The 16702-nt window shown below is 46.5% G+C and overlaps 2 protein-coding genes across 2 annotated transcripts in view; one reads left to right on the top strand and one right to left on the bottom strand.

Annotated features, from left to right (window-relative positions):
* Positions 1-16702, top strand: part of astn2 (astrotactin 2) — a gene marked incomplete at its 5' end in the record, with an annotated part of 356313 nt that overhangs the window by 273198 nt on the left and 66413 nt on the right. The window contains one exon of the mRNA XM_080847054.1: positions 13173-13435. Within this exon, the coding sequence (XP_080703180.1) occupies positions 13173-13435 (263 nt within the window). The remainder of the gene's footprint in view (positions 1-13172; positions 13436-16702) is intronic.
* On the bottom strand, positions 5009-8057 carry trim32 (tripartite motif containing 32). The gene is made up of 2 exons (XM_080848257.1): positions 7995-8057; positions 5009-7052 (listed from the first exon to the last, which is right to left on the bottom strand). The coding sequence occupies exon 2, from the start codon at positions 7023-7025 to the stop codon at positions 5010-5012; it is 2016 nt and encodes a 671-aa protein (XP_080704383.1). The 5' UTR covers positions 7026-7052; positions 7995-8057; the 3' UTR covers position 5009.

The following is a 16702-nucleotide window of genomic DNA, read 5'->3' on the forward strand; positions in this document are numbered from 1 at the left end:
ACTGGTGAGCTCAGCATTATTATAATCCATTTGTTGTGCTGTTGTAATCTGCACATTATAGATATTTTCCTTGAAAGTTTAGCATGAAATTGGAAACAGAACTTGTAGGGTCATGTCTGTCTAGACCCTGTAAACAGAGCTTATTAATGTCTGCACTGACAGCTCAGAGTCCTCTCAAAGTTCTCACTGCTGATAACGATGGATCTGTGACCACTTTGAAAAGTGTTGAAAAGAAATACAGACCTGTATTTGTACTATATTTCAATGAAGACATTGATAGTGTTGGTTATAATAAAATAAAATAAAAATTAAATTTCCCCCAGGTCTAATGTTGTCCTAATGTTTCCAAAGGGGATCTGTTTTCATGTCAGGGGAATCGCCATGGCCTACTACCTTAGACAGTCCAATCCTATGACATTTATATCTGTAATGATCTGGTGTCAACCAGCATATACCTAGGTCAAATATATGACGTCAAACAGGATAATGTAATAGGATGAATCGACCCAGTTATTTAAATGGGTCCTACCCCCTAATATTTAAAGCATTGACACCCTTATACGTATACATACATCCTGTGCAGTAAGGAAAGTGCCGTACAAATAAAGTTTGATTTGATTTTCAAGTGAGGAAAAAATATCAAATGCCCAGTTATTATCTCATATATACAATATATATACATACATATATACACAAACACAATGATTTAGTTTCTCTCAAGTCAAGAGCAACATACATTAAAGAGCCTATAAATTAAAATTTAGATTGATATTTACCAGACTCAGAAATTAAAGCAAAGCAAATGTCAAAGCTTAAATGTAAAGGCCCCTATTATACAGAATGAAGCAAGGTTGGATAAGGAGGGGATAATAAGCCATACTATGTTGAGGTCCACTACACCTTGAAGAGCATTATTATCTGCTACCCAAATGCTGTGAAGGCCATTATCCCATTAATGCCACACTTATGTTGTTAGTTTGGTTATATAATTGCATGTTCCAAACACTAACTTGTTTGTAGAACTACTTTTCTAACATACTAACATACAGGACAAACTGCCGTTTCTATTACTTAATGGATGGCTGCTATGGCCAAAGCCCAGCTGTTTAGTACCATACCTCTCGTGGTAAAGTCACAGTGGTCCTAAGCCCAAATGTAGGGTAACAATAGCATGTTGCTACTCTCTGCACTTCTGTTGGCCCACTAAACTGTAGCTCTGTCTCAGGAGAGTTCATTTAAACGTCACATTGAGGTGAATTGACTGAACTAGGACGACTTCATAGATTTGCAGATATCAAAAGTTAATTGACGTTCTGAGGAATGCGTGACACTAGGGAATTCAACCCAGCCGTGGTGTAACTTGTAAATATCACTGGTCCCTCAGCGGTGACTTTGTGCTACCAGGCTCATGAGATCAGTTCCCAGCAGCAATGTTACGGTAATGCTGGAGAACCACACCTCCAGCAAATAGAGAGTCAGGCCGTCCACAAAGCTAGTGTTGAAATGGAGGTAGCATTAGTTTCCATTGCATTTTTTAACAGAAAATAAACGTTGGTACAAATCAATAGTGTGTTGGGTAGAACTCGCTTCGAATTTGCTGTCCCTGTCCATACATTCGTACAGAATGAGGTAATCAGACCCAATATTTTAGGATGGTGTCACTTATTTCTGACTGGTTGAGTGGACCGAAGAGGCAGTGTAGTGGAAATGTGTGCTTTAGCTTTTAGCCTTCAAGCCATTGAAGGAAGCAATGTTACTCACTGGGAATTCAATTACAGGCAAATTGTTGTTTGGAAAAGTACCTGAACAGATCATAACGAAACTCCATAATGCAACAACTGTGAGTTGTTTGGTCTGCAAATGACCTTCACTGAGGAATAATGGATTCCACTGCTGCAGATATGGAGCAGCGCTCCTGGAATGCCAAGGCAACGATAAAGCCTTTCCCCGTGGTGCGCGTGTGTGTGTGCGCTCCATCAGGTGCTAGACCTGCGGCACACTGTTCAGGGTGTACGTGTCAGATACAGTATTGCACAACAGAGAAACAGGAATGTGAATTAATTGACAGCAGGTGTGTGTAAGGGTACAAATGTTCTTCTCAGACACACAAACACACACGCACCAAGGTTTGAAAATATTGCTGCAAGCGCTGAATGTTTCAATAAGAAAACACACCTCATTGCGTCAGTGCTCTGTTTACTCAGTTCTGACTGCCTGTGGGCTGTTTTTTAAACACTGCTGAACCTCACACACACCATAATGGCGCATGTAACGCAGATCGTATTACTCTGTAGGCATTAATCTTCTTTGCAGCTTAGGAAACATATTATTTGGTGCTGAAATGTGTTGGGCACCGCAACATGCCTTGCAGGACTGTTCCTTCAGCCAAGTCTCACTACACCACACACATTAGTGCGACTTCCGAGAATATTTCACAGGCAAGTCAATGAGTAGACACATTTTTGTTCACTTAAAACTAGGAACTTCATTGTTCAAATCCATAAGTCAACATACAAAATCCAAACAACATTTTACAATAGATAACTCAAAGAGATACAACTCTCCTCAGAGACTCTGAGTTCACAAGTTGGAGTCCTCTGATCCAGCACTAGATGTGTCCCACAGCGGAGTAGCACTGGGGTGGGGATTGTTAAAAAAGAGAGATGGAGGGGGCGGGGGGGGGGGGGGGTCGGTGTAAGACATACAATTTCTAAGATCTCACACACAACTGAAAGACTAAAGAGACAGGAGTAGAAAGGCACTCGCACCACTTTGGAAACCACAATATTGAAGTGTTTTATTGTTGGATTTATTGCACGCTGTTGATCATGAACATTACAAATATGTTAAGAGTCTTCGTTTCACATAGAGCAACACCAACACAAGTACCACATACGGTCGTGACATGACGTGACGAGACATGATCTCCAACGTGAAAGGGTCATATTGCACATCTCGTTTCACCCTCGTTGTCGGCTCACAGTCGGTCTACAGGAACACAACAAATCAAAACGTAGCTGCTAATTGCCATTCTGACCAAATAGAAATGTCTGCTACTCTTCACTGCAGTGCTGCCACTGACAGCTCTGTGCCTATTTACAGTTTCTGGTTCTTACCAGTTCTTGTAATATGGTATGGCAGCAGGCACACTCACCATTCTCATCCACAGGTAAACAGTACTATTGCAGTTGCACATCAAATTAACTGTCTTCCTACACCTGTTTAAAAAGCCTGTAATTATGTATTATGAGTAAGCAAGTATATATACTTCTTATATTTGTATTTTTCTTTCTAAATAGCGGTGTATTCCAAACACAGAATTCCAAAACCAAGAAGATTATTGTCGGTCTCTAAAACCACAAGACATCTCGGGTTCACAAGAGGGTTGGTTTACACAACTAGTGCAGCTCTGAGTCGGTGTACTGTTTCCCTGTGTGAGAGAAAGGGAGTGTCCCTGCTATTCTTCTGTTGTGTACCTGCCTATCCCACTGGAGCCGGTGCCTTACTGTGTGTACACTCCGACCAAACGAACTGAGCCTCACACACACTCACAGGAAATGGGGAAGGTGCACACAGAGTAGAACACAAAACACAGTCATGTGATGCCACCTAAATGTACAGTCAGATGCTATCAAAGGAGCTAGATGACCAATGAAAACGCAATGAGAGAAGGCTGTGTATCCTCACAAGAAAGTCATAGTCGATCGGAGTAAACGGTGAAATCCACCCATGAAATGAACCCAACGACAGTCTTGTGTGATTCATCACGAAGAGACAAGGACACTTAAAACATTGATGCTTTGTTTTTTTTCTTGTTTAGATCATATGTATCGACGTACATGTATGCTTGGAGCCTGCATGGTTAACTTCAGACTGATTATGTACTTGCTATCCCGGTCTTACATGATCTAACAGAGTAACAAAGTTGGCATGCTGGCAACAAACAAACAAACAAACAAACAAACATACAAATAACAGATTATCATGATTTAAAGTCCTTTGGTAAAAACAGTTTTCCAAATTCTTTAAAAAGAGTACTAAATAAAAATTAAAAGGAGGTTGACAGTCTGAATATGAGAGTAAAGCCATTTTAGCGTTCCACAAAGCATTTTATTCCCCTGGAACAGATGATCAGTGCTACATTGTACACAAATATTAACTAATGATTAACGTCTGTGAACGTCTTGCCATTTTGATTACATTAGGCAAGGGCCAACTTGTTAGGGAAGCAAAATCAAATGTGCCAAGTTCGTCTTCCAATGAAGCCAGCCATTCAAGTATAAGCAGTGTGACTGACTAGAGGGTAGAATATCTCATTTTACACACCGCTGGGAGAGAAAGGGAAAGGAATTGGGATATTGGTGACACGTTTCAGATGACAAGGTCAACCCCTTCAGGTATGGGAGTATTAACCTACCTGACACATGAACTCTGAAACACACACACACACCACACACACACACACACACACAAATAGTTATCTTTGTTTTGTAAATGTTGCTATCAGAATCTCCTCACTAGTCTCTCAGAAGTCATATCATTGAGACATTAAAGCAGCGGTCTTGAATCACATTGATTGACAAGCTCTCTCGCTCTCTCTCTCTCACCCAAGACTGACAACACTGTTTGACAATTGCCTTCCATTGTGCTGGGGCCTGCTGATGGAGGCTACGCAGGCAGGCAGGCCTGGCTGGCTGGCCTTTGTGACCTTCCCCTGACAAGTGCGCGTGGCAGAGGCGAGCTGAATCAAACCGAGCCCGGTGCGATTGTAGTGAAGGCTGTCGCTGGATCTCCTCAGCTCCTTACAGGAGTTGGTCTCGGAGAGAAGCAGTCAGTCGCGGTTTAGAACGCAGCAGAGAAAACAGATTAAAGTGACAAGTAATAATAAGAGTCTTTATCCACCCCCCACCCACCCACCCACTCCAAAAATGTCTGACCAGGTCCCCCCGCCCTAAACAGACAGTGCCGATCCAACCCCATCCCCATTCCCACCCACCCCAGGCCAAGCTTTAGCAGGTGGAGGAACGTCGTTTCTGTAAGTACGTGTAAACCTTGACACAGTGATCCCAGCAGTCCAGCACCAGCAGCTGGCCCTTCTGCGTTACAGCCACCCCCACGGGGCAGGTGAGTCCTTCAGCGATCAGCACGTTGTAGCCGCCCTCCTTGGGGAACTGCAGGATTTCCTTGCGGCCGCTGTCCGTGACGATCAGGTCACCATTGGCGTCCACGCACATGCCTGTGATGCAGCGGAAGTCCTCAGTCTCGGAGAAGAAGTGGCTCAGCTGCTTGCCCAGCTGGCCGTCCATGCCCACCGACCCGATGGAGAAGCCGCCCTCCAGGTGGTGCTCGTTGTGCCGGTTCTCGATGTTCAGGCCCAGTCCTTGCGTGAAGTAAACCGTCCCTGCCGGGTCGCACGTCACAAACTTAGGCCGCACCGCCGAACACAGGCGGTTGTAGTTCACCACACCCACGTTCCGATCCACAGCGAGGCACCACAGCTTTCCCCCCTCAACGTCCGACACCACGAACTGGCCCGAGGGCATGGCGGCGATGCCCCACGGCTTGATAAGCTGGTTCTTGTGGCAAGCCACGCAGTGGCCGTCGGTGGTGTAGACCTTGACAGAGTTGTCATAGTTGTCGGTGACACCAATGAGGCCTTGAGACGTGATGGCGATCGAGAGGGGGATGAGATTGGGCAGGTCGGCACCCAGGAAGCTGAGCACAAAGTTGTCGATGCTGCTGGGGTTGCGACGGATTTCCCGTTGGAAGCCCTTGCGGTTGAAGATCTGGATGCGGTAGTTGCCACGGTCAGCCACCAGCACCTCCCCCTGCGGCGTCACGCAAATGCTCACCGGCAGGTTGAACATGCCGGGCAGGTTGCCCTTGCAGCCCATCTTCTTCACAAACTGGCAGAGCTGTGCGCCTGACGCTGATGATGACCCTGTCGCCCCGGGAGACGGCCCCCCGCCATCCACCGACTTTGATTTGAAGCTGCCAGGTGAGGCGCACACCCCCTCCACGGCCGTGATCATGTCGATGTCTCGGTAGAGGTCTAGCGGTGCGGAGGCGGATGCAGCGGCGACCAGCTCCTGTCCGTCCTCCTCGTCCGTGTTGACAGTGCAGGGCTTGGTGGTCAGCTGCCCCACATCCAGCGGTTTGTGGTGCTCCATCTTGACCAGCTCAGGGTCCTGCAGCTTCAGCATCAGTGGCAAGCTGGCCTTCAGGTCAGGCTCGTCCTCGTCGCCGCCCGACGCGCTGCAGCCGTCCTCCAGCAGAGCGATGTCCGACTGTTTTATGCGCGTGGTGAGGTATTCGCATCGCGACACCACCTGCACCTCGGCTATGTTTAGCAGGTACGTCTGCTCCTCCAGGATCTGGGCGTTGAGCTTTTCCACCTCGGCCATGGAGGCGGCAAAGGCGCGCCGCGATCGTCCCAGCTCCTCCTGCAGCCGCAGCTCTGCCCGGGCGTACTCCTGCTGCACCGCCTTGTACTTGAGCCGCAGCGACTTGGCCACGCTGTCGATGGCTGACTTCTTTTTCTGGATGCTGCCCATGGTCTCGCGCAGCGCCGACAGCCTGCCGCCCAGCTCCTTGCGGTGCTGCTCAGCGGCGTTGCGAATGGTCTGCACGGAGTGGCCCTGCTGCTGGTGTGTCTCGGCCTTGCAGGCATCACACAGCACCATGGCGCAGTCGCGACAGTACTGGCGCGGCAGGCGGTTGTTACAGGACTTGCACATGAGCGTGGTGCTGGGGCACCAGGAGCAGGCGCAGTCGATGATCTTCAGCACGGTCAGGTTGTCTGCTAGCTGCGTGATGCTGCTCATGCGTGAGACCTTGCTGCAGAAGGGACAGCGCACGCCGTTGATGGTGCTGGCCAGCAGCTTCTCCAGGCACTGACGGCACACGGTGTGGCCACACTGCAGCAGCTTGGGCCGCAGGTGATCCTGGCTGTACGTCTCCAGGCAAATGGGGCACTCCAGAACCTCCCGCAACAAGTCCGGATCCAGCGGAACCGCCGCAGCCATGGTGTGTTCCACTGGCTCCGAGGGAGCCTGTAAACACAGACAATAACATCAGTTTGAGTCCTGCCATTGTTATGACACAACAAAAGTCATTTTACTCCTGGCAGTGTTATCGAATATTCATGAGTAACTTAATTCTGGTCTGTATTTTTGAACAAGCAACAAGTAATTCCTGTCTGTGATTTTATAAGAATAATAATAAAGTTTATGTCAGTGATATTTTAAACTCATATACATGTATTAACACATCAGTGAAGCACAGACATGTCGTGGTAGTATAGGCAAGAAACAGCCAAACAGAAACGGACACTGCATTTCTGCCTGTGACTTTTCGCATTTGAATGGTACAGACTTCGCAAGACACAGAGTAGGTCCAGCCCTATGACTGAACAAAACTTAACTGTGCAGACATTTTCTTCATTTAGTTACCAATGAATGCGGGTCATGTTGATAGGACTTATCAGGCTATATGGTGTAAGCATAACTATCTATGTGCTGCCTACAGCTACTGAACAAAGTTATTTCTAACGTTAATTCAGAAAGCTGTACTGATGGCGTAGAGAATTATGAATTCTGTGTAAATGTCTCGGAGACTCAAGTCTTCACCATCACAACATATCTGACTAGTGTTATGCTAGCTAACTTAGCTACCAACCTAGAAGCCTGTGTGTTGATTAGGATAGAATGCAAGCCGAGGTGCCCTGACTTATATAGGTAGTTATCATATTGCATATTTATAACACTGAGCCGAGGAACATAATAGTTGCAAGATCATGTAGCCTGATCATGCCAACACAACATTAGCCGGTGGCTAGCGCTTGTGAAATATTCTCAGGCCTCTCCCACAATGTTGCAGCATGTCTTTGGATCATTGTAGCCATAAAAGCGACCAGCAGACCCGCGCTGGGTGAAATCTGCCATGTGTGCATCATGATATGGCTTCTATGATGAGGTATTTGTTTTGCAGCTTACCTTCACTTCAAAGACAGGTCTGGTGAGACGTAGCTAGCACAGCAGGGCGTTATGCGGTGGGTGTGCTTGCGAGACTGCGGTGTCGACGTAATCGACTGGTTCTGTAGGTTCCCTCCCACCCTCGGTGTCATTGGCGCTTTTCTTTGCAGCTGGAGCAGAATGTTTGGTCTGGTTGGTTTGACTACAAATCAGTTTATGTAGACCTGCATTGGCATGGTATACACGGGAAATGGAGTTCTTGTTAGTTTCAGATGTTTTGTTTATCAAACATGAAATGTGATCAAAACTTCAATTGCCATTTGGGTGTATTATTAGTTTCAGCCATAGAATAATTCGTAACGTATTTCATTTATCCATGTTAATATATGTTCATCTAGTTTTATATGTGTAGGGTGAAATAAAAAATTGGGCCACTTTTTGGTAAAGTACCTTAGTGTCCTTAAACACCACTGAAATGCGCATGGAAACAATCGCATGTCCTTTAGGGTAAATAATCAGTTCACTTTCTACAATTCTATGATGAAAATAGGAAACATAATTACATTTTATAATAACTTAAAAGTAATATTGTACAAATAATAACCGAATAATGTATTCTACTTTCAGCTGAATAAACTATAAGGTTTAAAATAATAGCATACCTCCCCATACAACTGGAAACGGGGGCGTTGCGTTCTTTGGGTACGTTGCAGGTGCAGAGAAACATGGTTCAGAGAGCAATGTCATATGCAAGCCACTCACTAGATGGCAGCAAAGGTCTGTTTCAGGATATTTTAAAGCAATACGGCTGCATGCTCTAACCTGAAAAATAAATAAATGCTGACTTTAGAACGACGATGGTAATTAATAAGCCAGTTTACTCTGGCAGGGGGACTGCCAGTGGAAACTATCCTTTTGGCTACAATTGGGTGCATTTACATTTTAATGATTATTAATGTACACTGTCCCTCTCCATCAAAAAAACAAATCAAATAAAAAAAAATAAAAATAAAAAAAAAGGTGGTTTTGACAGTATATTTAATATATGCATAAACATAATCACAATAAACTAAATTCACACTTTTGATAGAATGTGCAGTATATGTCACGAATGGATCACTTATTGACAGTGACCAGTGTTCATTGTTCTGTGACCAAGACAGCATTAATCTCTTTATAAAAAGACAATGTGTTCTATAATTGAACCCATTTTTGGTCATGCATATACCAGTATATGCCTTTCCAACATTATATGTAAGGAGAAGCAGATCCTCCTCTGTGTACGCTACGCCTGTGCAGACTCTCAGCGCTTTGTCCTTCTGTTGTTCACGTTCTCAGTTTTCCTCTGGGGTTTGCATTTTACCATCAGAGAAGAGATTAGGAGAAAAACACACTGCCTGCACACACGCAAGGACACACGTACACACATGTAGACACACACACACACACACACACACACACACACACACCACTGTCTGTAAAGCACATCAGTCATGTTTAGAAAATTAATAAGCAAAATAAAGTGTGTGTGTCTGTCAGTGTCCATATGTATGCGCTTAAAGAGTAAAGCAAGATTGCACATCAAAACACTGACAGCCGGTGGTTTTCTCAGGCACTAATAGACTTGACAACCATTGAACACACATGACGTCTTCCATCTGAAACGAAAAAGATTTCTGACAATCAGTCTGCCGTTCCCAAGGAAACCTAGACAGTGATGAGAATACCTCATCCGCACGCCGCTTGAGTGACAGATGTCAGACAGCTGTAGGGAGGAGGGTGATGCTCACTCTGCAGTGTGTGATTTTCACGAACCACTGCCTCTGCTTCACACCTTGTCAGAAGAGAGAAGAGGGGGAGAGAGTGGAGGCAGAGAGAGAGAGAGAGAGAGAGGGAGCAAGGTGAGAAAAGGAAAAGAAAAGGGTTATGTAATCGAAAGCTTCCTCAGAGCGCAATTTAAAATCTGGCTGTGATTGTTTTTCAGTGGCCAAGAAGTGAAGGGGGGTATTTTCAGACTTTTTTTTTTTTTTCAGTGCACAAGTTTCTTTAGGGAAGGAATATTTCTGAAACAAAATGGCTTCAGCACCCTGTCTCTGCCCCGGCAAAACTGTTCTTCAAAGAGAAGATGAATGTACAGTAACTGTCAAACAACATTGGCCCAAGCCTGATGTGCTCTGTGTGCGTGTGTGTGTGTGTGTGTGTGTGTGTGTTGTGTGTGTGTGTGTGTTGTGTGTGTGTGTGTGTGTATGGGGTCCTGCTGGTGCAGGTTTATACTGCTGAGGTCCTAGTGCTGACAGCTCCTTTGTGTGTCTGTGTTTGCTCAAGGAGTGTGTGTAATTACCTGCCCTGAGAGTCCTCCTGGCCTCACGGAGTCGGAGGCTCAGGAGCACTACACCCACTCGTATTTAGAGTCTGCTCTTGCCTGTGTGTGTGTGTGTGTGTGTGTGTGTGTGTGTGTGTGTGTGATGGAACCGAATATAGCTGTTTTCCTGTTGTAACAGACATGAATGAGTGCTTACATTATTTTGTATCATCTGGCTCTGTAACCCATTCCCTTGGATCTATACGCCTTCTATCATGTGCATGCGTGTAATCGCACATGTGTCTGTGTGTTTTGTATACCTGTGAAGGTATACATCTGTTTGTCTGTCTTTCTCTTTTTTTGTCTTTCTGTTTTTTTGTCTGTCTGTCTGTCTGTCTGTCTGTCTGTCTGTCTGTCTGTCTGTCTGTCTGTCTGTCTGTCTGTCTGTCTGTCTGTCTGTCTGTCCATCCGTGTGCGTGTGAGGATATGTGATTTGTGCCCAGCTCTCTAAAAGCTTTGCAAACCAAACTGAATTTAATTCTTGTTTAAATATTTTGGTCACAGTAAGTTTGATGCACCTAACCTTTTCTTGCGTTGCAGTGCTTTGTACTTTGCAAAAACATTCTTACGCCCTTACAATTTCCCTGCACGACATGTAATTGTATCTTAGGAATGTACCTGAAAAATGGAACAGCATTTCACTTCCAAATGTATGAAACCCCGGTGGAAAAGGTCTCCTTCTGACCTGCGAGAAAAACAAGCGGTATTAAAGCAGAAGGTGCCACTGTGTGTTTGCTTTTTCTTTGGGAAATATTACGAGCGCTGGTCTACTTCAAGATGATGAAGAAGTGTAGAGCAGGAAATGATTCATTTAACAGCTTAACCTAAGCTGCAACTAATTACCCCACCTTGAAGAATGTCACATTTTCTTCTTTTTTACTTTTCTTTCTTTCTTTCTTTCTTTCTTACTTTCTTCTTTCTCCACCCCCTCTCCATCCATCCATCTCTCAGACAGCGAGCGCCTGTTGAGCGTGTCTGGTGTTTTTTAGGGTAACACAGCCTTGTGTGTTTTTGCTGTCATTCCTCCCTCTCTCCTCCTCTCTCAGTTCATTCTGGGGTTCACCCATTATGTCAGAGCCAGTGAGAGACCAACGGGAGTTCCCTGATCCTGTGTGTGTGTGTGTGTGTGTGTGTGTGTGTGTGTGTGTGTGTGTGTGTGTGTGTGTGTGTGTGTGTGTGTGTGTGTGTGTGTGTGTGTGTGTGTGTGTGTGTGTGTGTGTTGGGGAGGAGGGTCCAGAACTCATACGCCATTGGCACAACCCTGAAATTGTCCAGCAAACCACTGTCTGCCGCCAACAAAAGGACCTGCGAGTGTGTGTGGTGCGTGAATGTTTGTTAAACAAAAAATGCTGACTATTTGTATTATTATTTGTTTTGTTTAGTCTTTGTTTGTTTTTAAAGAAAAGAAGAAAAAGGAAGAAAAAATACACCATTTGTTTAGCACCCCCCGCCGGTTATTCCGCTGGCTTGGCACGCACATTGGAAGGGCGCCCAACAACACTTATTTACATTTGTAGCCGCGGCCATTTATCACCCTCTCGTTGTTGCCTCTGTAATGGATCAGAGACAGGCAGGGATTTCCTCCTGCAACTCAACTTCATCCAGATGAGAGCCTTGTGTGATGGGGCTTAGAGACATAACACACACACACACACACACACACACACACACACACACACACACACACACACACACACACACACATACATACACGCACTCACCCTCACGCACACACACACCCATTTAGCCTTACACATCCACCCCCCGGCCCCCGCATACACACGCACAATCATTTTCTCACTCTCAAAAGAGATCCTTGTGCGATCCTGGCCCACAAGCAAACACACAGCTGTGGTCCGGACGCTTGATTAACCAATGCCACCTTCTTCCTGGCATACATACTCATACACACACTCAGCTTAGACACACAGTCACCAACACACACACACACACACACACACACACACACACACACACACACACACACACACACACACACACACACACACATACACACTATTTGACTGGTACTACTCCACTCCATAGAGGTGACGGACCAGGGTAGCCATCGTGACTTAGACACACACTGTTTCCTGTCCTCCTCAGATGTGACGAACCAGGGCAGATGTTGTGAGCTACACTCTCACACACACACACACACACACACACACACACATACACACACACAGTGTATGACTAGTGCTTTTCTGCTCTCTGCAGAGGCGACAGACCAGGGCAGCCATCGTGAGCTGCACACACACACACACACAAACACACACACACATACACAGACACACACACACACAAACACACACACACACATACACAGACACACACACACACACACACACACACACACACACACACACACACACACACACATACACATAGACACACACTGTTTGACCTGTGTTTTCCTGCTCTCTTCAGAGGCGATGAACCAGGGCAGATGTTGTGAGCTGCACACGCACGCACACACGCACACACAAACACTTAGTTTGACCGGTGCTCTCCTTTACACACCCACACACACAGACACACACACACACACACACATACACACACACACACACACACACACACACACACACACACACACACACACACACACACACACACACACACACACACACACACACACACACACACACACACACACACACACACACACACAGTGTATGACTAGTGCTTTTCTGCTCTCTGCAGAGGCGACAGACCAGGGCAGCCATCGTGAGCTGCACACACACACACACACACAAACACACACACACACACATACACAGACACACACACACACACACATAGTTGTTTGACTAGTGCTTTCCTGCTCTCTGCAGAGGCGACAGACCTGGGCAGCCGTCGCGAGCTGCGCTCTCTGCCCTTCATCAGCTACCTGTCGGGCCTGCTGAAGACGCAGCTACTGTCGGACGACTTGGTGTCCGGCGTGGAGATCCGCTGCGAGGAGAAGGGTAGCTGCCCCTCCGCCTGCCACCTGTGCCACCAGCCGGGCCACGAGACGCCCAGCCCCTCGCCCGTCCTGCTGGAGGTCAGCCGCATCGTGCCCCTCTACAGCCTGGTGCAGGACAACGTCACCAAAGAGGTGAGGGCAGCGTTCCAGTGATGGGGGGGGGGGGGGGGGGGGGGGTGGGTCGGTCATCTACCATACTTGATTTAGTATTTTTCAGTCCCCAACATCACACAACCGTTAAGGCCACACAATTGAAGGGGTTGGGGGGATCAAGTACAGTAGCACAACCAAAGGCATGAGGGCTGAGGTCCAAAGATTATATTTCCTGTCCTATAGTTTCCTGTCCTTCAATTAGTGTTTATTGAGTCTCCAACCGCACCAAAGAGATGAAGGCACACGTCCGTGCACGGGGGATAGTGTACATTACGACTTCTGTTGATTTAGAATCGATCTAGTCACCGGTGTCCCCATCTAGGTGAGAGCTGAGGTCCAGGAATGGAGGATCGCATCTATGTCTATATGTTGATTTGACATCTATCCAGTTACCAGGTTCACAACAGAGGTGTGGGCAGCCAACCAGGGATGGGGGGGGAAGGGTTGCATTTACTCCAGTGGTCTAGGAGTTCACACCAACCTCTGCACCAGTTTCTGACACTCTGAGTGTGCTCATGCAAGACAACAGTACAAGATGTGGGAGCACAGGGAGTAGGGACAAATGTCTCTGTCTGGTGTCCCAAGATTTGTCTCACTGCATAGTGCAGCATATAAAGACTCATCAGAGAGCTCATGAGTCATTATGGCTCAGACCCGGAGGAGGTGGGGGGTGGGGGGATGAAATGAAAGTCGGTTGCCGTGGAGAATAGTCACCAGGCAAGGAGTGGAGAGGTGGAGAGGTGGAGAGGTCTTTTTTTGTTGAAACCTGAGTTGGCTGGGTGTCACATTTGAGATCGCTAAATCACAGCCTTTGTTTTTTTAACTTCCTGTTGTAAAATGTCACTTGCCGAGCGAAGCCCAGAGTGCCCGAGTCTAAATGGTAAATGAATGCTTTGAAGCATTGGGCTGTTTTAATGGTGTGTGTGACTCTCACTCTGACAGCAGTAATGAGGCTGGTAGAATCAACCTCCACTTCCAGTACCAGAGGGGCAAACATCACCACGTCTCACCGCAAACCACAGACTGGACAGTCGGAAGACTGACAACGTTAAACAGAAAGAAAAAAGGAACAGGAGACAAAGGGGGAAGAAAGGATAGCTAGAGGACAACATAGTGAAAACAGATTTAGAAGAAGAAAAAAAAAGCAAACAGAGGGGACAGACAGAGGGTGGTATTGTTTTTGGTCATCCAGAGAACCATCCAGAGGGATGTTGATTTTGACCCAGAGTCATCCTTAATCTGGCTCTGATATGGCCCTGATATGGCCTTGATCTGGCCCTGATCTGGCCCTGATCATTAGCCAACGCCTCCCATGCTCATTGTGTGGCATCTGTGTTGTGGTTTTTCTTACAGCTTGTCTCAGTTGAACTCACAGTGAGAACAATCACAGGATATTAAGTCCCAGGTGTGTGTGTGTGTGTGTGTGTGTGTGTGTGTGTGTGTGTGTGTGTGTGTGTGTGTGTGTCTGTGTATGACGCAGCCAATCACAGCTTCTCAAATTAGTCCAGAGGGAATTGTATTTGATGAGATGGTAATCTCAAAATAACACTGAAAATTAAATGTTTCTCAACTAAATTAACTTGATGAAAATATGTCTACCATATGTGGGGCTAGCCTCAAGTCCAATACAAAATCCCTAACCTCAAATTTATAATAACTTTTACAGGACGTAAAAAAAATAACCATAAAACTGCTTTAATCTTACTGACTGAAATACATTTGATTTGATAGCATTCAGAATATGAATCAAACGTTACCCGATGACGTAATGTTGGATTCAGCTTTGCTGTAGTAAGCCAGTCAGCCCATAGGGGGGAGTAGTGACAATCTTTTTAACAGTATACTGGCCACTGGGAGAGACAGAACTGTTTTAACAGGTAACAATGTTTTTATTCTGGGCAACTGAGTCGGGAAGAGGGTGAAACCCCAGAAAATAGGCTTCTGTTCTTACATTTACTTTTTCTGTGTGTTCAATTCAGTTGTTTGTTTTTGTGTGTGTATGTGTTCACCTGTCTGTGCATGTGTGTGTATGTGTGCATGTGTATGTGCATGTGTGTGTGTTTGTGTGTGCACGCGTGTGTGTGTGCGCATATGTGTGTGTGTTTGTCTGTCTGCCTGTCTGTGTTTGATAGAGAGGTAGAGACAGTGAAGGAGAGCGGAGGACAGTGTGTAACCCAGAGACAGCTTGTGGACACACCTTCACTTGTCTTTATTACCCAGTGAAGTCTCTGACATCTTTATCCTCTAGGAGGAAGCCCTGATCTAATTACTGGCCAGCGCATCCTCTGACTCACCTGCTAAATGAGGATATTAAACTTCTGGTTTCAGTCGTTTGCCTACGTCTTCCTCCACCCCCCATCGCTCACCCTCCCAACCTCCATCTCCTTTTCTACCTTTCCACTTGCATCTCTTTCTCTCTTTAATTTATTTGTCTTTCTTAATCAAGGACCTCTTGATACTTCTCTTCTTCCCTATCCTGTCTCTTCCTCTCCTTTCTCCTATCGTTATGTGTCTCCATCCTCAGTCTCTCTCTCTCTCTCTCTCTCTCTCTCTCTCTCTCTCTCTCTCTCTCTCTCTCTCTCTCTGTCTCTCTCTTGTCCCTGACTCTTTCTCTCTGGTGGTGACGTCTATCTAGGAGGCCAGTGGATGTAATTAGAGTGCCTCTGTTGTACTGCAGTGCCCCCCCGACAGTCTGCCGCGCCGTGACTCACCTGCAAATTGGCCCGCCTGTGTTGGCCTGGTCTAGCCTTGACGGTTAGCCCCCAGGGATCACAGGGCTTCAATACCCCCCCCCCCCCCCCCGTCCCCCCCCCCCCCGTCCCCTCCCACACACACACACACACACACACACACACACAAACACACACGCACTCGCGCACACACACACACACACACACACACACACACACACACACACACACACACACACACACACACACACACAGACACACACACACTCGCACACACACACACACACACACACACACACACACACACACACACACACACACACACACACACACAACCCGTTTCCCTTCTCCAGCATCTCCACCTTGCTCTCATCCTCATCTGTCTCCCTCCCTCGTCCCTCTTTTCTTGCTTCCTGTCTATCTCTTCTTCTCTCACCTCTTATCCTCAATTTCTCTTCTCTTCTCTTTACCCCCACTCCTCTCTCTCGACCCCTCACTTCACCTCTTCCCCCTGTTCCTCTCTCTCTCTCTCTCTCTCTCTCTCTCTCTCTCTCTC

This window comes from Sprattus sprattus (assembly GCF_963457725.1).
Source record: "Sprattus sprattus genome assembly, chromosome: 11".
Classification (NCBI taxonomy): domain Eukaryota; kingdom Metazoa; phylum Chordata; class Actinopteri; order Clupeiformes; family Clupeidae; genus Sprattus; species Sprattus sprattus.